Raw genomic sequence first — 23,637 nt, forward strand, 5'->3', positions numbered from 1 at the left:
AAAATGTGAGAATGCGCTGCACAAAGTGAAAGCGGAGATTTACGGTCGGACTCGGTCCGTCACTCAATTATGTCCGTCGGGGAACTAGATATTTTAAATGGTTCGGCTTGCAAAAACGGAATTAAAATAAAACAAAATAAAATAAAATAATATCCTGTGCCCAATAATTCGGTACAGGGTCGTGCCGAGCTGAAAGTCGCGTACCGAACGGTTCGACACAAATACATGTACCGTTACGGCCCTAATAATGACAAGCCATCAGCCTGCTCCAGCTTTGAGCAGTTTTCTTTTCATCTCGTGAAGGTTTCGAATTGCAATTCCTCTAATGTCAAAAAATCTAGGATTCTATTAAATCTTGTGGCAGGCCAATCACAGGTGATGACCAAAAACTGATGGTTTGACAGATAACTGTCAGCCCCTCTTTATGTGATAAATATGTTTATGTTTGTTGACATGTTTTGTTTAGACTAGGCAGAGATGCACAGTATAAGTCAGGATCCAGCTGGAAAGAAGAAATTGTGTATAGACTACTCTAAAGTAAGTACTAGCAGATATTTTATAAATGACAAAGATAGCTGACCTAAGCCAAATCCAGCATCTTGTCAGCTATAAATATAAAGGGGTTGGTCAAAATTTTGAATAGAGAATTGCAGTGCACTCCGTAGTGATTGACGCAAAGTTGGTTCTTCTTAAATTGAAACAAGTTGCTCACAATGTCAGATCTTCCTTTAGATTTGAAAGCAAAGTAATCATCCATAACAGGACTTAATGTAAAGTTAATTTGGAATACATATGGCATTCATTAGCATGTCATGACTTTTAGATTTTCTTAGATTTTTCTTTTTACTTATGAGACCCAAGAATTCAAACCCTTCAACTGAGAGAATTTAGTTTAGTTGCAATTAAAATTTTCTCAAAGTGCGACGTGAACAACAACCCACCAGATCAGGTTTCACTTTGGGTCTTTGCAGTTTCTCTGTGTGGTGGCTCAGAGGTAGCGTTATCTTCTCACAGTAAGATACTTTTAGGCCCTGTTTATACGACGTTTTCAACTGAAAACGGTAAACTTTAGTTGAGTTTTGGCCGATCGTTTACACAACAGCGGCGTTTTGGGTGCCTGAAAACGCAACGTTTTGAAAACGGGTTCCAGAGTGCAACTTTTTGGAAACGGCAGCGTCTCCGTTGTCATGTAAACTTAACAATATGCAGTTCCTCTGAAAACGTTGACTTTTCGCACATGCACATTACGGTTCCAGTCACTAGACAAGCTGACCGTCACAACAAGAATGCCGAGCTCTGTTCGTGCTGCTCACCCTGTTGATTTGAAGTGAAGTGTAGATCTGTTACTGTAGCAGCTCCACCTCGTCGCGTCGTCCATCCAGACAAAGTTATCTGTGCATGCTTTTGCCATTGTGTCTTCTTTGTTTTGGTTTGCAATCACCGCGTTGTAGAGGAAGGCGCTTCAGCACAGGCGCATGGCGTCATGCCGTGGTGTTGCTTTGCAAATTTACACTGCCACCCATTGGCCTGGCATGCATACTACAGCGTTTCCAGTAGATTTTGCGGCTCTGTGTGAACGGGGATCGTTTCAATAACGTCGTCATATAAACGCAGAAGTTTTTTAAAACACAAAGGACAGACTTTTCCGTTTTTAGAGAAACTGTTGTCGTCTAAACAGGGCCTTAGCCCTCATAACTTTCTTCAGCCTTTCTGTCTGAAGTCAGCATGTCCTCCTCATGGCTGTGTAGGTCTGTTTCCGTAAAAGTGCAAAAGAAATGCAGGTTAGACCATCTGAAAACTCACAAATGCCCTTGGAATGTATCAGTCAACGTGTGTTAGCCTTGTGATAGGCTGCTGACCTACCAATCATCTAGTACATCCTTAAGCCCTGTTCACACAGAGCTAGTATTACCATGGATCCTCATGGGATTTAGAAATTACTCCCAACATCAGTGGTTCATGCAGCACATTCGCACAGGATAAGTGAAGTCTGTATTTTACAAGTTTACTGTTGCCATCCTATGGATATGACGCACGCAGCTATTCGTAAATCCATTCTACACAACACAGAAACACGAAACAGCACCACTAGCGGTAATGCAGTGTTAACCTATTTTTAAAATTTATTTTTAAATCTGGGTTAAACAAACAGAACTAATTCTGCCACACATTGTCCCATGTCATCCATCTCATCATTCCTCCTTCCATGCTGTGTAGTGAGATGAGTCTCCTGCTCCCAAAATGCTGTCAAATCTTTCATTTCTAATTGCCATCGAAGCCTCCATAACATGACCAGGGAAGAGACAGAAAAGAGGCGCAAAGAAAACAGAAAAATGTAAATATAATCCCAAATCACTGAGATGCCAATTTGCACAGGACCTATACCAAATGACCTCTGTGTTTGAAATAGTATGGTAGGTCATTTGTGGTGGAATTTTTACTTGACAAAGTACGGACATGGCAGATTTGCACAGGATCCACATCACAGACAGCCTCCACAATTATTACAAATTACTTGCGGTCCCCAGGTAATACTAGTCCTGTGGAAATAGGGCTTTAGATAGGCTCAGGCCCATGTATGAAAAATAGATGGATGAAGGGTCATAACTGCAAAAAAGACCTTACACAAAACTAATTTCATGCCCTTATTGGGATGCTTACTTATTCCAAAAAGCCTATAAAAGCCTATAACTCAGAATCATTGATTCACAGGCAAATGTGCAAATGCACACTGAAAAACAACACACACACACACACACACACACACACACACACACACACACACACACACACACACACACACACATCTCCATTAAATTACAAATGGAAATCTCAGATGTATCAGCATGAAATCTCAAACACTGCAATCTATAAAGCCATCTTAACTTTTGGCGCTGCACTGGAGCTGTCAGTCATTCAACCTGTGTTTATCCGTCCTTACCAGCTCACAAATCAACACAATGTGTCTGACTTGACATGACAGCTCCAATAAAGTATTTTTGGTGAGAGGAATGAGGGCCTGGTTTGGCTATAGCCCCAGCTAATATAGTAAGGAGAACAGACATGTCTGGCACCTTTGTTCCATTGTTTCAGTGCAGAGTGCCTCCTCATTTGCTCTCCCTGTCAATCTGTTTCTCTCGCCTGTCTTGCTACCTGTTGTCTGACAACTGTTACATGTTTCTTTTTCTTCCTTTATAACTCTCTTTCCATTCCTTTTATTCTCTCCCCTCCACTTAATCTGTCTTTGTCTCGTTCCGTCGCTTCTCCTCTCACTAACACAGCCATTCAATACAGGGGATCTGAGCTTCCAAGCAGGAAGTGAGCAAGTTGTGTTGTGAGATGTTCCGACATTAGAAATCAGGCAGCCTGCGGGCCTCGTCATTTAGTCTAATTGATTCTCTTAATTGTTTTAGGAAGACCAGAAAGTTCCGGCCTTTTCCTCCCCGTCTGTCTTTCAGCATGTTAATCATGCCCGTTTGTGGCGGATGTTCGCTGGCGGTGTGTTAAAACTGTCTTGACATAAATTCCAATTCATGCCCGGACCCCCAGAAACATTGAGCAGATGTGAAATCCATTTTGATGAGAGGAGCTTTAAAAAAAGAAAAAAGAAAAAAAACAAAAAACAAGGAGAGGCAATAAAAAACAGATTTGTCGGGTGTGAACTGCCCAAGAGATGCTGTCCTTGCGTGAGCTTAAGCAAGACTGAGTGATTGCTCATCTTGCTGCCTGAGCACAACCACAGCCTCTCCCCAGCGCCGAAGGCATTTAATTCAAACATAATTATTTTTATTTGGATTCTTTCGCCATATCCGTTTTTGTTTTATTTTGATCTGGTGTCTTCTGGGATTTTAATGGCCGCCTTTCAAGCTAAAAGTTTCAAAATATATTTTAATTTACCTCAAGTTGACCTTTTTATGGTTGTGTGAATGTGTGTTGTGGCCTTAAAAAAGCCAAAAAACTAACACATGAGGAAGCATGAACAAGCTGGACTGTGTGAACTGAAGCTTCTTTCCCACTGCACCAGTCCCTGCTGACCCTCTTAACACGGTCTTGCCGCTTAATGACACTCCTGTATTCCTGTTTTTTTCTTTTTCAACAAGGCTCCCTCTTGATTGTTGCCCCTCTCAGGCTTGTTGTGATTGGCTCAGGACACAGTGGCTAATGGGTAATGATTAGTAGAGGCCTGGCTAACCAATCAAGCTTGTTAATTAACACCATTGTTTTCCCATTGTCCTGCGCTGAAGACTCGGGTCAGTTCTACCCCTCCATGTCTTCACCGAGCCTCTCCGCCACGCCTCATCCCTCTTATTAGCAGACAGAAGTGGGAGGACGTTCAGGCAGAGCACTGGTCCAAGCCCGGCATGCTTGCACACACACACACACACACACACACACACACACACACACACACACACACACACGGCCTGGCCTGGTCCCAGGAGTCCTTTCATGGCTAGTGATTGTCATTCGCAGCTGGCTGTATGACCTTGACTGGGATAACAGAAGCACCACTGAGGGATGCTACTGCATACTCTCTCTAACATACACACTGGAGTTGAAATCCTCCCTCATTCTCCCTCAAAAAGCACAAGGACATGGGGAGTGTGTGTGCTTGTGTATACAGAATTAGCATGATAATGATTCAGCGAAATGATGTTTTCTTTGGACCAACATACACTTTCTTTGGCACACTTTGTTTCGCGCAGCAGATTTTTTTTCTTGATTTTTGAGACACGCACACACACACACACACACACACAACCACCCAAGTGTATTTTTACAAGTTACATAACTTTCCTGAGAAGATGTCTGTGTGTATTACGTATTTGTACACACCTGTGTTGCTATTCCACAGGTTTTTGTTTGTTGCCCTCTTGACACCTGACAGGAACACAAACAGCAGGAGATGTTATCAAGCTTAAATCTTGTTATACACACGAGCCAACACACATAAACACACACACACACACACACACTCAGGTGCCGAGCCATTGTTTCAGTGCTCATCCTCTCCTTGCGCTCAGAGGTGTTTGGTGTTGCGGAGCTGCGCCACACCTCCTGTCATCTTTGCACAGCATCACGAGCCCTGCAGTCTTTCATGTCTGCTTGGCTGGTAATGAGAGCTGATAGAAAGAGGTGAGATTCTCCCATCAGTCCTCCCACACACACAGAGGGAGACAGACTCAGTGGAGACAAAGCCACTGGGTGCACGTTTCTGTGCCAGCATGCGTGAGAGCCCGAGTGCGTGTGTGTATGTGCGTCGCAAATTATCACACTTCCCCCCCCACAGAGACGTCTCCTAAACACTAAACTTCTCCTGACACTTCAAGTAACTCTGCAGCTGAAGTTAACGTGTCTTTATCAGCGATCTCTCCCTCTCTCGCACTCTCTACTTCCTCCCCTCTCATTCTGCATCCTCACACGCCCCCACATCCTCCCTGTACGTCCGTTCCTGTTTTTTCCTCCACTCCCCCCCCGCCCCACAACCATCCAAGTTTGACGCAGAGCCATCTGTGACTCCAACTAATGTTGCACCTCATTCTTTTTTTTTTTTTTTTTTGTTTTTGTTTGTTCTCTTTATCTGACCCAGTTTGTCACTCTCAGCAGGTGCTGGCTGCCACTATGATTGCTGCTCAGAAACATCTCTGTCCTGAATGGCAGCTATTGCACCTGTGAGAGTGTGTGTGATTGTTTATTTGTGTGTATGTGCATGGATGGCTTTTGTATGTCCGTGTTTATGTCCTCACACGGACAGGAAGATGAGGAAAATATACAATGATAGACCGTATGTGTGTGTGATTAGGGGTTTCTAACACAACTCATAGTAAGAGAAGGTACCCTTGATATTACTGTTTTTAAAACAAAAATCCAAGATAGGAACAAGATTGAAAGGAGGGTGAAAAGTGAAAAGGAGGAAGAAGATAAGCCATCGTCCATAAATGACTGCTTTTGCTACACTTCTGACATTTCTCGCTCTTGTCATTTGGAATGACAAACAAAGAGGAGCAGAAAGAGTGAGCACGAAAAGATGCAGTACAGAGAGATGAATGGAGAACGGACACTTAGCAGCAGAGCAAGGGATGGACATATTAGAGAAAGTAACAAGCGGCGGAGCAAGGACCCCGAGAGCGAGAGGGAACAGAAGAGAAAGATGAAGTGGGACACAGAGATAAATGGCATGGAGCTTTGGAGAGGCTATAAGGGCTTGAGCTCCGTCTGGCATAGGGTTGTAACACTGCAGTCTCATCTTCCATGCTCTTTCAAGTGGGGAGTAGAAAGGCCGTCATTTTAGCTGCCATCCCATGGAAGCGCGCTCTCATTAAAGGTGACCCCATGGCAGCCGTCTGATCATGAGGCGCAGTGCAGGGGAACCGTTTACATCCTTGGCACACAGCGACAGAGCTGAGGCCCACAAAGGTGACATAGTGGTGACAAGCCTATGTGTGTTTGGGTGGGTGCAACACGCGCTGGCAATAGAAAGTATTTAGACAGCCTTTAAGTATTTACACAGTGATACGTTGCTGTGGTGTCAGCTCTGTTCACCAGCTCGTTGGACTTGAAATGATGGAAACATGATTATAAGGTTAAAGTGCTGACTTTTAGCTTTAATTTGAGGGAGTTCACATCCAGAAGGGGGAAAGTGTAGGAACATCAAAATCTTAAAGCAGTCAGTCAGCACTTTACCCCTCTGTCTGTACGCTTAAGGGCTGATATTCAGTCATAATCCTGATGACAAACTTAGAGTTTTGTTTCCATTTTTTAAAGAAATTGTTTGACATTTTGGGAAATGCACATATTTTCCAGAACTTATTAGCTGATAGATATGAAAATTGATACCACTGTCTGTACAATAAATATGTAGCTGAGGGCAGTAACCAGTTAGCTTAACTTAGGGGGAAGAGTATAAAGAGAGAGAAACAACTAGCTTGGCTCTGTCCAGAGGCGGAGAAATAGTCCAGCACATACCTCTGTACAACACTTTGGTGTTGTAAGGATTAAACAAACAAAATGTTACATGCTGATGTTAGACAGATGTTCTTCCCTTTGGACCAAGCCGAGCTGTTTTTTCCCCTTTGTTCCAGTCTTTACATAAAACTAAGCTTATGATTGGGTTCTGGCTCCGAGCAGTAAAGTGGTATCAATCTTCTTATCTGTGGATAAGTATATTTCTGTTTCTTTAAAGTAATTTCTATTTCTCTCACAGCCAGAAACCAGAGAAGGAAGTCTCAAATCTGTGATGTCATCAAGTATTAAGTCTGGAGCTGCTCCATAGACAAACCAGGGCGCCTGGTTTTGTGGACCCACAATGTTTTTTTGTTTTTTTAATACCCAAATGAGTGTTCTCAGATCTGAAACCGAAAATGTACATTCCCCTGGGTGCTCTCAGTGTCATTTATAACTAACATCTTTTCCAATGCAGTGTCTGTGGAGCAGCTCCAGACTTTATACTTGATGACAACACAAATTTGAGTTTTAGCACTATAGTTTTTGGATTTGGGAGTGAGTTGTTCACGTTTGCTAATATTTTTTAACCATAGGAATAACATTTATGAATTTAAAATGGGCCTAGTTTCTCTTCGAATAATGTACACTGTGTTCTTCACTAATCATCTGTCAGGAGTGTTAAGATAGACTTATCAATAGACCCTTTTCAGAACAGACATTTTGACATAGCAGCAGGGCATGAATGATGGCTGCACTCCACTAAGGAGAGGTCCTGTGCATGCTGCCTCACTGGGATACTTAATGGAACAGAGCCATCCTCAATGTTACTAATTCTACCTTTGCTATTCCTGCCAGGTCAAAATGTCTGTTCTGAAAAAGTCTAAATGCTGTGAATCTTTATTAAGGCATTTTGTTATAAAGTACAAAACTTTGTAAAGTCCAATGAAGTTTTGACAATTTTGGTTTATTATTTTATCACGATCCTCTGTCTTACATCTGCTCAACTCAGGATCTGCAAAGATCTTCAAGGTCTTTGACTCTTGGTGCCATTTCTTCTGTGCTATGTGAATTTAACATGCGTTTTTTTGTGTTTCTTTTTTTAACCTGCCCGTTCCTGTTGCTGGGGTGCCTGTGGATTGCTGCTGGCTACGGCAGTCTCATGTGAGTATATCTATCCAAAAAGTCCATGGGTCAGATCACTCCTGTCTGAGAGAATAGGATTGTTATCCAACTAACTTGGCAGCACTCCTGAAAAACACCACTGTACTGTACTGTACTGTACGGTGGTGTATGAGGCCATTTCACAGCGGTTGGTTCTAAATCCACCTCACATGGCCTCGCGACGACAACACTCATCTGCATAACATTCACACTTAATTATTAAGGAATGGAGTTTTTATATTTATTTAGCTGTTCCACTTTCCTTATCTGAAAGGAATCCTACCATGCATTAACAAGTGGTCACAGCAGGCCTCCAATGCTCGGGGAGATGATGCTAACTTTCTTTCCAACTGATGAAATCAAATCAAAGTCTTGTCTGATATACATTTTTAATTGCTAGCTATCAGGGATTTTGCATCACCATTCAAGGCGCAGCAAGCTCCTTTTGCTCAAATGTATAACAACAAATTCTAATAATGATACGGGTTTTTCTGTACAGTGTGTCTTCAAAAAGGAAAAAAAAGTAGAAGCTGCGTTTCACCAATTATTTGCCTCAGGAAACAGGCTTACCCAGAATTAAATGGGGAAAAGCTTACAGTTGTTCGAGTTGTTGATGTCTGTGTGCGTGTGTGTGTCTGCAGGTGATTTCAGCAGAGGAGTTAGGGAACCATATCTTCCGTCTGACAGGCCCCGGCGCTGACCAGGATCCCAAAGGTCTCTTCACCATTGACATAGACACAGGAGTCGTGTCAGTCAGCCGCTCACTGGACCGGGAGGCCATTGACTCATACCAGGTCAGTGTGTGTGTGTGTATGTGTGTGTGTGTGTGTGTGTGTGTGTGAGCCTTTAGATCTGGTGTTTATGATGTTTGTGTGTATGTTCTTTTCTTTCCTTTCCAACCACCTGGGCTCTCTTTCTCTGACACAGTTATTATTTCCTTGTCAGTTTTTTCCCGTGTTACGTAGTTTCTCTTTTGTTCACTGATCATTACATTTTCAACTTGGTCACATTATTCATAAGAATCTGTAGTTCAATGAAATTTTACTTTGATCTATCTCTTTCAAATTTAGTATATGTTCAGCATACTGACATATGGACAAAATAACAGGAAATCAAAGGTCATGAAGGAGCACTTCGATTTTGTAACAATTATACAGATATTGGCAGTATCATCTGGGAATGGCTGGGCTTTGCATTTTGTCAAGGCTGAATGATGCTATCAGTTAAAAGTTGGTGGCTTCCTCTGCGATAAAAGAACATTAGTGCCTGTTTGAGGTGACTGCCGAGTTCGGTGCCCTCAGGGTTGTCTGCCTGACGAAACCATTTCCCCTGTAACTGAAAGGAAGAAAGGGGCAGAGAAAATCTACTTTTTAAGTCAGTCAATTGATCTTATCCTGTTTTCTGAAACCAGACGTGAGTGCGGGTGTTCAACTGGATGCAAGCTGTTGATAAGCTAACTGGCTTTTGTAAAAACTCAGAAATAATTCACTCTGTAAATACCAACAGATGTAAGAGGAGAGCAGGCATGAGACAAACAGAGAGGAAGGCTGAGAGGGGCAAACACTTACTCACCACATTTCCTTAGTCTTTATCTTCTTTGGTATCAGTGCTAACTATAACATGCATGGTGCAGCCAGGACATTGGCTTTCAGTGGTTACGGTCTGATTCAGGCATTAACTGTGCATCGCTATATCCCATGAATAATCTGCTTAGCAGAGAATAGTCTGCTAAAAAAACATATGACATCAGCTGATGCCTTCCTTGCCTTGAAAATGGAAGGAAATGATGACCCAGTAATTGAAGCAGTAGCCCCTTTTACACTGCCAGATTTTCGGCGAATGTTGGGCCGTTTTGCCGGCAAGCTGCAAGTGTCTACACACACAGAGCTGGATTGGCGAGTTGATCCGAGGTGCCCAATTTTCCGCCTCGTAGGGTAGTCATATTGGCAGAACCTTTTTGGTTTGAAAAGAATGAGGCGCCTTTCTGCCACGGGAGGGGCTGTTGATGACTTGTGGGAGGAGCTGTTGATGATGCCACTCGTGCGACCCACTGGCGGTGGATAAACAGGAAACAGCTGATAGCAGGAATGAGCGAGCAGCTAGTAGCAAGAGAGAAACACAAACCTGACAGACACTGTAAAGATGAGCAACTGGGGAGACAAAGAATTGCGTGCCCTCCTTGTCCTCGCAAGCGAAGAGGCCATTAACCGTCAAATGACAGGAACGGTGAAGGACGGGCCGACTTACGAGAGAATCACCGAAGGACTGACCAGCCGCAGCTTCCCTCGGAGCAAGGCTGTTTACATCACACGCTGAGCTACACGTTTTGTTACTTGCTCATGCCCCCCATTGCCCTGAAAAAGGCACATTCAGTATGAACAAAAGTAGGCAGGCGGCATTTCGCTGCACTCCCCGATTTTGTTTTTATACTGCCAATGCTGAAAGAAGACTGATTGGACTTTCCTGCAAATTTGCACAATTCCTATTTAAAAAGGGCTTGTGTTTCTTGTTGGCAGCCCCCCTGTTAGCACCACACTGTGCCCATAACACTGTGAAGATCTGGGTTTACACAGGTGTCTCAAAGCACGTTTACATGCCACATTAACCCTTATGGCAACAAGTCAGGTGTAAACCATGGGCTGCCCTTATTAATTCAGAGTTTTGTTAATTAAGAGTTTTGACATGTATGTTCAAGCAATGAAAAGTGGTGTGGATGAGTCTTCATTAAAGGTGATACTCTGCATTTTAAGGGTTTGGGTTGTGGTGCCCTCTTTTATAGCCTTGCCAAAAGCAAAAACACAGCAGCAAAAGTGCAAGCAGTGGGTTAAACAGTGTGTTTATCGGCTTTACCATAAGCTGCAGTTGTCTGGCTAACTAGCTAACCATTAACAGGGATGGCCAAGCGTTATTTTCACGGCACTCATCATTAACTAACTACATTCTTTCATGTGTTTACAGGTACATAAAGACCCTAGGTCTTGACTGTCACATTGCCAGTCCTGCATGCAAGGCTAATGTTAGTGACTTTATCCAACTCAGTATTGAATTTGGGAAATTTTTGCTACAGCAACCCTAGTAAGGGCTCATTTATACACCCTTTATGTATGAAAATTGTTCACTTTATTTCAAACATTGTAATCATCACTGCCCACAAACTTTGATGCATCCATTATGTTGAAATAGATCATCCACTAGATGGCGCCAGAGAGCAGAGTTAAAAGTTTCTGACAACAGCAAACGTGGCAAAGGTGGAGGAAGTTGTAATAACGTACCTTTTAACGGAGGCAGCGTTGTAGAAAGCAGTGTTCTGTGAGGCCATCAAATACACTGTGACATGTGGATGGAGAACTCTTTTAAGTATATCGTGTCATACGGTCGTGTCGAGCTGAAAATATGCCCTCACAATTTCCAGTGGTACTGCTCCATTTTTTCAGTATCCGTAAGCGTTTAGAAAACATGTACAAATACAGACAAAATGAATGCAGTGTATGGACAGAAGGCTGCATCGGTGTCCATATACATATCTCACAATGAAAAATGAGAACCTATCCAAGCTGCCATTGGGCGAGAGGCGGAGTACACCCTGGACAGATCGCCAGACTATTGCAGGGGTTACTCATAGAGACAGACAACCATTCACGCTCACATTAATACCAACAGGCAATTTCAGAGTCACCAATTAACCTGCATGTCTTTGGATTGTGGGAGGAAACCGGAATACCCGGAGAAAACCCAAGCTGACACGGGGAGAACATGCAAACTCAGAAGGTCTCCCTTTACTTGGTTGCAATCTTACCACTAGATGCCACTAAATCCCACGCACAAGACCTTTAAGAATTGTTTTGCAAGTGTCTGCTAGAACAAGAAGTCAGCATGAAGATATTAAAACGTTACGTCAGAGACAGCATTTTCAAACAACTCTTTAAATGCAAGCTTAATGAACTAACATCTGCCTGTTGATTTTTTTTTAGCTAGCAGAATTAACAGAAAACAGCTAGAAATAAACAATACGCTTTTGCGTGCTACTGTGTGAAACTATTAGGAAACACACAATTCACACCTGCACAGATGTTGTCAATTCCTCAGGCTGATTAGACTCTAGGTCAGGTTGGAGGGGAGTGGAGATGTGCTGGGAATAGCATGATGCCACGTAAGTCAAGGTGTTAATAAGAATGAAAAAGGTGCAAATTGCCCCATCCTTACAGGTCAAACAAAGAGCTAAAACAAGAGGTGAAAACATCTGGGTGTGTATGGACTATGGGTGTGTAGTGGCTTTAAAGAAAGTTGATTCTTGATTTTAAATAGCATGGTTCCTTGTTGATCCACCAAGAGGAACATCTAGAAAGAAATTGTTGATATTTCTAGGACTGTTCTCCTGAATTCAGTTGTGTCCTTTAAGCTGTACATTTGTGCTTCTTTCAAATACTTGCAGTATATTAATTTTAGACTTTAGGCAGATGCTTTTTTTTCACTCTGTCAGCGTTGCTGCTGCTATAATTTAAAAAACAAAGATTACAAGCACACACATAGAGATTACACAAGCACAGACCTTCAAAGCAACCATGCTTATCTAATAGTTTTTTTTCTAATATCCTCAAAGTGTCGTGGCAGCTCAGTGAAATGAAGTTTTTGGGTCCGTGTTGGCTATAACAAAAGTTGGTACAGAAAACTCCGGGGAGGAAGACAAAGAGAGAATTGGGAAAGAGAACAATGAAGATGAGAGAGGAGCAGAGAATGAGGGTCTGGGGACCTTCTCCATAAAGATTTTACTGTGTTCAGTATGGAAAAGTTTAGCTCGGCACAGAGACGTTTAATGACACAATGACTGAGCTGAATCGAATGCGAGGAGTGGGACTGAGAGAGAAAAGAAGCCAAAGGAGTGGCAGAAGTGAAAAATAGGAGACATCTGGAGAGCTTACAACAAAATCCTGCACAGACCCAACAGATTTATAGATGCACTCAGTATCAGCATATTATTTATTAATTGATAGTATTTTAAGCTGGTAGATTGTTGCTGAATCATGAACTGGAAGACAATGTTATCCAAACACTATATATATATATATATATGTGTATATATATATATATATATATATATATATATGTGTGTGTATATGTACACACACACACACGTGGCTAGCAAGTCTATTGCAAGATAAGGGTGATTTATTAGAGCAGCTATCTGCAGATTTTATTATTACCAAGTACATAACCTGTCCAAAAGTAGCTGATTCAACTTTGAATCCCCTATCTTCCCTTACTTAGTTGTTTCCACAGTGTGAAGGCTTCTGAACGAATATTAACCCTTATCTTTGAGTCATTTGTCTCTCTCCTGTTCGGCTTCTTTGCAGCCTCAGATGCTTCCTCTGTTTTTACAGAGAAGATTGTGTTCAAGCCTGTTATTCATTAAAACTATCTCCCTTAAAAAAAAATGGTTTCTCGGTACTTGCATTTTGCTGTTGATTTTAATATGCGACACTCTATGGTACCAGAATGATGGAAAACACGTCTCATGTGACAGACACAGACAGATGCTTTATTAAAACTGTCAGTCACAAAGGTAGCAGACAAGGAGTTAGAGCAAAGAGATTTAATATATTCAACTTGTCTCAACATCTAACGACAGTTCACCATTTAGATAACTTAAAATAATATTCATTTAATAAGAATAAGTCATGGATTTATAGTGGATAGTTTGATTATGTATCTACCTCCTGACCCTAGACTGAAATGTGTCGGCTTTCCAAAAGCCCTCTTGAGTGATTTTGCCCTCATTGTCTGATCATAAAAGCTCGGAGATTTAATTGAAGGCTTCAGTCAATGGCTTAATAATTCCATCATAGTGAAAAAACTGAACCGGTTTAATGTGCCATTGTTTCAATGACCTCCAGTGAATTAGCTTCTAACATTAATTATGCCATCACTAATGATAATCATTATTTCCAACCTGATAGTTGTAATCCCTGAAGGCAAGCTGCTATGCCTCTCTATACACATACTGTACATGTCCATATGCACCTGCACACACACACGTTGTACACTCAGGCTTCGCATTCTCTTGCTGCTTTGCTTCCTCCCTTCCTCGTCCTTTCTCCCAACCAGGCCTGCGTGATATCTCGCTCTTTCTCCTCTTATCATAAGGAGATAATAAGTCTGTGTCCCCGTCATAACTCAGAACAAGGGTCTCCTATCAAATGCAGCTTTGCCTTTTTATCGATGGCCTAACGCTGTGTGCAGAATGAAGACTGCATCACTTTTATAGTGCCCAGTGGTCCTCGCAGGCTGTCCCAGTCACATTCATTAATGGGTGTCTCCTGTTCTACTGTAGCTAATGGCTTGTGGGGGGATGAAACATTAAATATTCAGAGGTAGATTAAAATTACCATTACTCTAAAGGCATTTTATAGACAAAGTGATACAGGGAGCTCGGGGTCTTTCACTATTATATGGCAAAGCCTTTTTTTACATGTTAGATGTATCTGTTACTGTACATTCAAACCAACAGCAACCAGAGCTTCCAAAATGGCGGAAGTCATTCATTTTCAATGAGAGCCCGGCGACTTGGGCGACTTGGACGACCTGGTCATCAGCCACTCGTCTTGGCCGACCAAAGCGACTGGAGCGGTCCGGAGGGGAGTTAAAACTTGCTTAACTTTATGGTAATGAGCTCTGACGCAGTTCAGTGACAACCAATCAGAATGCTGACATGCTTCGATGAAGCGGGTCCCAGAGAACAAGCCATGTAACTTTGGTTCCTACAGCACACTTGTTCCAACAAAGGATGTCGAGAAGTTTATTACTTGCGTTCTCGCCCACTCAATCCTTTATAATGTGTCGCTGTTCGGTTACAGAGACTAAAATAAAAAGAATGAGGCTTGGGATGGCGTTGTGGAGGTAGTTGGTTTGGTCTGGTGAGTTTTAAAGTGTGTAATGTTAGTAATAGAGGAGAGAATTGCAGGCTAATGTTGCAACGTAGCATGCAAGTCTTCCTTGCTTGGTTTCTGTTTCCATTGACCAAACATAACTTTCTTTTGGCCAACTATGAGCTTTTTGACTAGACAACAGCAAGCAGCAACTATGCTGCTTTCAAGCCAGTAGTCTGCTCTGCGGCTCTTCTAAATTGACAAGCACGATCTTAGATTCGAATGATTTACGTGATGAGCGACTAGAGCGACCAAAGCTGCCACAAATATTTTTGACAGTCGTGCTTCTTGGGTGTCCGCGAGAGACTTTGCCTCTTTGGAAGCTTCTGGTTTGAACGTACAGTTAAACTGCTGTCATCAACATTTTGATAGTACATGAATACTACATTCCCCTAATGTCTATTTGTAAATCATTTATGCTCACTGTGTTACACTGAATTTACATGCCTCCACGATAAAGGAGGAACCCAGAAACATGTTTGATAAATTGAAGTCAGAAGGATCTGCATTTAACGACAGCAAAATTATTTCAAAACATTTGTTCACAAACTCTCACAGAACTCATAGAGTATAAACCAAGTCTTATTTATCCGGTCACGTGCTCCGTACTTCTCCAACAGATTTCCGCGAAAACCTTAGAATTTAAAACTGAACTGAAAATGAAACTTATCTTTGCTCTCTTCAAAGCAAGACTCCATTGACAAAAACAGTAATTTAACTTGCTGAACACAGGAGTTGCTGGTCTACCGCTGCCTGAATACGTTTATTTGTGTTATTGTGTGTAACTGTGGTGTTTTACAGGGTCACAAAAAGTCACACAATAACACAAACAAACTGGCAATCCAGGCAGCAGTAGACCAGCAATTCCCATATTCAGCAAGGTAAAATGTCTGTTTTTGTCAGTGGAGTCTGGCTTTAAAAAGAGAGCACAGATAAGTTTCACTTTCAGTTTGGTTCCCTACTGGAAAGGGCTGTCTGTTTAGGAAGTAATGAGCATACAACTGGATGAATGAGACTTGGATTACACTGCATGAGTTGTGTGAGTGTTTGTAAACTGAAGTTTGATATAAATTTGCTTTTGTTAACGCGGACCCCTATGACTTAAAGTCATCAAGAATATGCTCTAGTTTTGGATTCTTTGTTCACTGTGAAGGCATGCAAGGTAAACACTTTTTTTCCCCGAATTCAATGTAACACTGGGTAAGCAATTGATAGACAAAAAATATAATTTTGGGAGTGACGTATTCCTTTGACACCGGATCAGCTGACTGTCTTTTTTTTCGGTGTCTTCTGACTAATTGTTTTGGTTTTGCGGCTGCAAGTTTCATTGTTTGGTTCAGTCTCTCAGTTGTTTTCAGGGGAAAAAAAAGCTAGTGAAGCCATAACAACTCTCTAAAGTGATACAATGGTACGTCAGTGTTGTGTTTCTTCTACCCCCAAAAGGCCACAAAACACTAGTTATTGCAGGTTTCGATATACATCAGTGCTCTACAGGTAAATGTGCATTTAAGCCTTGAGACCCTAACATGTCACCTTACAACTGATCATACTAACACACTAACATGTAAGATGTTTTAAGCATATAAATCTCCAATCCCTTATGTTTTTGAAGTAACATTTGAAGAGAAATGTCAGTAAATGTCAAGTCATTATCGATAAAGGGACGTAAAAGCACACCGTCATGTTTCTTGTCAAAGCACATCTTTAAGATATACAGTGGATATTGTTTTGGATATTACATCTTTCTCTCCTCAGTGTGTCTCCTTAGAGTGTGGCTCCTCACGTCCAGGGTTATATGTCAACCTTGTGTCTGTGCAGCCAGCTGCTAGTCATACAGAACCTCTGGCAGTGTTCTGCTTAAGACTCCATGCCTTCCCTACATCCCTTGGTGTGGACTCTTACTGAAGTGCCCTTGTCAGTAAACAGCAATGCAGGGCTGTTGTACTCGAGTCAGGTCTTGAAGCCACTTTATAGAAGTCTTGCACTTGTCTTGGTCGAGTGCGTTGTTGAATTCGGAGCTGTCTCTCATCTACCGCCACTGTGTTTTACACAAGCATAGAGCACTAGCTAAGCTAATAGTGTATTGTTACAAACACATGTGGCAGCAACAGGCAAAGTAGTCAACGCATCAACGTAAATGTCTACTGTTTAACTGTTTAGCTTAATTTGCCACATATCTCTTGGCAATTCTTGTAAACTCAGCTGCAGGCTGAGACAAACCAGCCCCTCCTCGCCACTACCAGTGGTACCTGAAAGCAGTGAATTACATCAACAGCACAGGGTGGAGGACAGATCATTTCTGTCCATCCAGTCTCCATAATCATTATATAAGAAATTAAAAGACGCTTTTGTCTATTGTGGTCTTGCACGGGACTTGATTTGCTCTGAAACTAGTCTTGAATCGGTTTCCATTTGGCCTGGTCTTGGACTTGACTTGGACTTAAGTTGGTCTTGACTACAGCCCTGCAGCAATGTTTCAATGTTCTGTTGTACAGGGAGCCAAGGTTGTATTGAACAGACCCTCCACCTCCCTTATTTCCCTCTCTGCCCTGTTTTACAGTATGATGATGATTGATTGATATTGGCAAAGAAATGCTCCACCTTTCCCACAAGGTCATTGTATACCAAAATGATATTGCCAACAGCTTTTGAAAAAATTAAATCAATAAGGTTGACTGGCTTTGTATCTAAATGCAGTGGTCAGAGTTCTGGAGGCTCAGCTTGAAATATATGGATGCAGACACCATGGCAAGTTAAAGTACAAACTAAGCAGAACTTGGGAAATGCATTTAAGAAAAGCACAGTCTAACTTCAGCATAACAACAGCAAGGGGTCAGCTCAAGACAGATGGGACAGCTGGGAATTCTAAATAGGCTATTATGGGAACAACAAGCGAGGCAAACAAACAAACAAACAAACAAACCCCTGACAAAGTAAACATTTGCTGTGGAAGAACAAACAGACCAGATCAGCTTGGCCACATGTTCACAAGGATTTAATGTCAAACATTATTTTCTTATTAAGCTCAATTAGGGTGAAAATGAATGTTAATGAGATGGAAAATGGAGAGGAAGAGAGAGGAGAAGCGTACAGGGCTTATCACTGCAGTTATGACAAACTCGGGTCGGGTCGAGAGTGCCGGGGAAGAACCCTAATTGGCTTAGAACAGAGGAAGGAGAGAACGTGAAGTGATAAATAACAGTCTTGTTTACACAGGTAGAAGGATGACCCTCAGTAATGCAGGTCATCACAACAATAAGTGTGGTGAGTCTTTTGTACGTGCTTACCTTGAAGATGCTGAAATTTAAGGTGGACAAAAAGCATACAGACACAAATAGTGCCGTGGGCATTATTTTTAGGTGAAAAGTTGGCTCTTTCTTGTGATTCCCACACAGAGTAAACTCTTAACTTCGACAATAGCCAGTTATACTAATAAAATCCAAAGAAACTGTGGTTGCAGCCACAGATATTTGAAATAATATGATGTAAATAGGGATCTGTTATGCTAATTTTCAGGTTCATACTTGTATTTTGGGTTTTTACTCTACCTTAATGTTCAAAAAACACATTATTTTCCTCATATTGTCTGTACCAGAACAACTGTATTCACCCTCTGTGTGAGAAGGTGCTGTGATAGTGTTTCTTTATAAGCCCAGTCTGATCTGATTGGTCAGTGTTTCCAGGTCATCTATATCTACGCTCTCACGGTTTATGCACCTTCACTACAGCCAGGGAATGACTGCAAATGAGCATAACTGTACTTTCTAACATGAAAAATAAACAATGAAAGCCTCTAATCAAAGTCTTAATAACCTGAAATGTTCCAGCAGGAATAAGATCCAAAATCAGGGAGAAATGAGCAACATCTGCAACCAAGGTTACATGTTTCCCTGACGTTACCATGTTGCTACAAGTAGCAGCGCACTTGCAGCCGGTGTATGACTGTAACGCAGTACAGTGGCACTTTCTACTGTGAATAATCAGCAATAATCACTTCTTTACCAAAATCTACACAGCTGGACATGTTCCAGCAGGAGTTTGATCAGAAATCGGGGTGAACCCAACAACATTGACATCCAATATAACCTTTTTTCCCTGACATTAGCATATAGCTACATGTAGCAGTGTTTCTGCAGCCAGTACATGACTGTAACAGAGTTAGTGGCACTTTCTACAGTGGAAAATCATCAATAAATACTTCTAAACCAAAATCTTAATCTTAATTTGGGGAGAATTAACAATATCAGCAACCAAGATGTCATGTTTCCCAGATGTCAATATAGAGCTGCATGTAGCAGTGTAGGTTTCGTAATGTAAACACTTGCAGCATTGAGCTTGGAGCAGATGACCACAGAACAACATTCATCACAAGCTGACTGTCAATTGTCTCAAAAGTAGAATACATTATAGGAAACAGAGTATTCGAAATGGTCGGGGTGCTGAGGCTTTTGCTCACAGGGATTACTTTTACATACGTTTACTACGTTTGAAACTTTTGCCACATTTTAATATGAACATCTGACATTGTAACATCACATATATTGCAGAAAATAAGGAAAAGCAAGATTTTAAATGTCTAAAAAATTCATCTTAATCCCAATGTTTGATGTTGGTTAGGTCTTTGATTTACCTTCTTTGGCCTGTCGGCCTGCACCTTGCAGTAGAAAGTGGCATCCCCTCTTGTGATGTCCTTTGACAGCAGATCTAAAAGGCACCATACTTTGCCCCCTATGCTCAACCTGTCAAGCCACAGTACACAGTGACAAAGGAAGGGCTCATGAAAAGCCATATGGACCTATCTCTTCTCTGCAAAGGCCAAGCTGTGAATTGACAGCTGTTTTGAATTTTAGATTTTTATATATCTCAGCTTTCAAAAAAGTGTGCAAAGCTGTCCCCTCAAAACAGTTTTGTTAAGTTGTCAAACTGCAGAGATAAAGCAAACATTTTTACCTATATTTACCTATTTTTGACAGAATAGACATCAGACAGTGGCATCCTTGACAGATCACTTCCATAGAAATGACTCTGGCTTCTGACACTGACTTTCTTTATATTTTTTTGTTTGTTTTGTTTTTATTTTGTAGAAGGCAAGTTAAGGCTAACATTATTAGAATATTCATAGTTAAATGCAAGGTCTTAAATTAAATTTTGCATGCCAATCAAAGCTGAAGTGACTGTTACACAATTTGGAGGCCACTTTTATTATATTAGATATAAGTTTTAAGTTTAAGTTTATTTACTTTATTTACTTTATTAATCCCCCTGAGGGGAAATTCAATGTTTTCACTCTTGCTTGTCAATTACACACAGGTCCGAAAGACACACACATGCACAAACAGGACCTATACATGCACAAAGTGGAGAGATGTCAGAGTTTGCAAGCTGAGAACAGGTTTGACATTGTGGACATAAACAGAAGTCTGCATCATTATTCAGAAACAGAATTGTGAAAACAAATAACATACATCTCAAAAGCAAGTTAAGATCAACAGCTGCCTCCAGCTGTGGCATGCAAAAACATAGTTGATTTGCACATACATACTTTAATCTGTTCAAACATATATGAATGATATTTGCATGAATAATATTTGACCACAGAGACTACATTTCAAACACAGCTTGACATGACCCATGCACATCATGGGGCATGCCAATCAAATTGTCGACATTGAAAAGCTGACTGTTTCCCACTAATAAGCTGCTTGCTGCTGCTTACATGCTGCACAGTGGTGTGAAGTACAAGAGTTAATAGTGTGAATGAGGAATAAGGGATCTGTTGACAGCTTGCTGGTCATCTCCTCAGTCACTAATACTCCTGAAATATACTTCCCCACTGCTGGTGTGCTCCATGTCACCCCAGTACATTTTGTCTAAAAATAACAGATAATGTTTTAATCCGCTCTTTACACACAGCGCACATACAGTGCAAAGATGCTAGTTAAAGCATTTCAGGGCAGGTCCTTGCAGATATGTATTAAATTCCTAACAGTGTAAGCATTAAATTGCTTTAGGCTTTTTATTTCTGCAGACATACAGAACAAATGATTCCGACAATTTGCTAATTTGGTGACTTTGCAGGATTTCATCCTTATACCTCGCAGCACGAGGCACAGATCTCACGGATGCCTACACGGATTTGTTGTTTAATCAAATTTTACAGTCACTGCTCCGCTTTCTATCTGTCCTTCTGGCTTATACCTGCTCCACTGTGGCGGTTTTCCTCTGCTTAGGTGTCAGAGAAAGAGGATTTTTTGATTAATCCGTCATGTTGCTGAGGTGGAAGAATAGTGACTGTAGGTTAAAGTCCAAACATTTGACCCTTCTGGCAGGTGTATACTACACTGTGTGTTTGGTTGGGTGTGTGTGTCTGTGTGTATACCTGCGTGTGAATGTGTGTGTATACATTTACATATATATTTTTGGATACTCTTGCTCTTCTTTATATATGTCTTTATGGATACTATTATGCTTTTGTATTATGTAGCCCACAAGGCCTAACCTAGTCTAACTCACAGGATGTAGACTCCAAGAATTAGGCCGCCATTGGCCTCCAGTTTGTGATGGAACTTTCCTCCCCTTCCACAATCTGCATGTTACCATTGTCAAAATACCTGTTGTTACATGAAACACGGCTGACACATGACTGACACAACCTTCGTCTGAGTTGATTCGACAAATCTTTTACCTCTGGCAGCAGCATGCGCCAGTGACATTGACTTGACCAGTGTACCGATCAATTCCACCTCACACAAGCTTCTCTGATATTGGTTTCAGCAACTTTCTGCAAGAGCCATGTACAGCTATGAAATCATCTGTGGTTTAATAAAATCTTGTCCAGAGCTACATTATAGGCAGGGCAGTGGAGATCAAATTATGGTTGTCTATTTACGTCACATCACATGGTCAACATATGTTTCGTTAATGTTTTTTGTGGCGTTTTCTTTTGCAGGGATTCAGCCATTTTCATGCCAAACAAGGGCACCATTGCTGCATCCTTGGCTTAGTGTTGCCAACAATGATTGCAATTGGTTTAAAGAAATACAAACAACTTGGAGTTAGTGCAGAATAATGTTGGGTTTTGGCAGTTGGCATGGAAAATGTTCTGTCCTTAAACTTTTTACTTACATATATACAGTTGATGGAAACCAGCAGGAACTACATCACAATCTTTTCTCTGTCTTATCTTGATCTAATTTGATTAATTTAATTTAATATAAATGTTTAAATGACCTTAGGAATGTCACTTGAACAGCTTTATCAACTTGCATATTGTTTTGAATTACCAAGAATTACTGTTATATTAACCCCAATTAACCTTGTGAAAGCATTACCTCTTTCAGACCAACAACATTTTTTTGACTGACACTCAAACAACGCAAATGTAATAAACCACTAAAAATAAAGAAAGAAAGAGGAGAAAACAAAAGATGAATACAGCACGAGAGAAAGGCAGTGTGTGACAGGATAAGCAACAAAGTGTGAACATGTGTGAAGATGATCTGTGATACTTGTTTGAGGTATTACATGGTCTCAATTGATACCTGACAGGCTATCAGAAATTATGTTTTTGTCACCAGTATAAAGGAAAGGTGTACACTCACTGGCCACTTTATTAGGTACACCTTGCTAGTACTGGGTTGGACCCCTTTTACCTTTAGAACTACCTTTAGTCTTCATGGCATAGCTTCAACAAGGTGCTGGAAACATTCCTCAGAGATTTTGGTCCATATTGACATGATAGCATCACACAGTGGCTGCAGATTTGTCAGCTGCACATCCATGATACGAATCTCCCATTCCACCACATCCCAAAGGTGCTCTATTGGATTGAGATCTGGTGACTGTGGAGGCCATTGGAGTACAGTGAACTCATTGTCATGTTCAAGAAACCAGTTTGAGATGATTTGAGCTTTGTGACATGGTGCGTTATCCTGCTGGAAGTAGCCATCAGAAGATGGGGACACTGTGGTCATAAAGGGATGGACACGGTCAGCAACAATACTCAGGTAGGCTGTGGGGTTTAAACAATGCTCAGTTGGTACTAAGGGGACCGAAGTGTGCCAAGAAAATATCCCCCACACCATTACACCACCACCACCAGCCTGAACAGTTGATACAAGGCAGGATGGATCCATGCTTTCACGTTGTTTATGCCAAACTCTGACCCTACCATCTGAATGTCGCAGCAGAAATCAAGACTCATCAGACCAGGCAACGTTTTTCCAATCCTCTAGTGTCCAATTTTGGTGAGCCTGTGTGAACTGTAGCCTCAGTTTCCTGTTCTTAGCTGTCAGGAGTGGCACCTGTTCGATGTGTTGTTCGTTCAGAGATGGTCTTCTGCATACCTTGGTTGTAACGAGTGGTTATTTGAGTTCCTGTTGATTTTCTATCATCTTAAACCACTGTGACCTCTGGCATCAACAAGGCATTTTTGCCCAGACAACTGCGGCTCACTGGATATTTTCTCTTTTTTGAACCATCCTCTGTAAACCCTAGAGATGGTTGTGCTTGAAAATCAGCAGTTCTGAAACACTCAGATCAGCCCGTCTGGCACCAACAACCATGCCCAGTTCAAAGTCACGTAAATCACCTTTCTTCCACATGCTGA

At 41.4% G+C, this 23,637-nt stretch overlaps 1 protein-coding gene across 1 annotated transcript in view; it reads left to right on the forward strand.

Moving 5' to 3' along the window:
• Positions 1 to 23,637, forward strand: part of cdh13 (cadherin 13, H-cadherin (heart)) — a 456,544-nt gene that overhangs the window by 200,112 nt on the left and 232,795 nt on the right. The window contains exons 5-6 of the mRNA XM_050074237.1: positions 8,101 to 8,106; positions 8,748 to 8,900. Coding sequence (XP_049930194.1) covers positions 8,101 to 8,106; positions 8,748 to 8,900 — 159 coding nt within the window. The remainder of the gene's footprint in view (positions 1 to 8,100; positions 8,107 to 8,747; positions 8,901 to 23,637) is intronic.

Source organism: Epinephelus moara, chromosome 20, assembly GCF_006386435.1.
Source record: "Epinephelus moara isolate mb chromosome 20, YSFRI_EMoa_1.0, whole genome shotgun sequence".
Classification (NCBI taxonomy): domain Eukaryota; kingdom Metazoa; phylum Chordata; class Actinopteri; order Perciformes; family Serranidae; genus Epinephelus; species Epinephelus moara.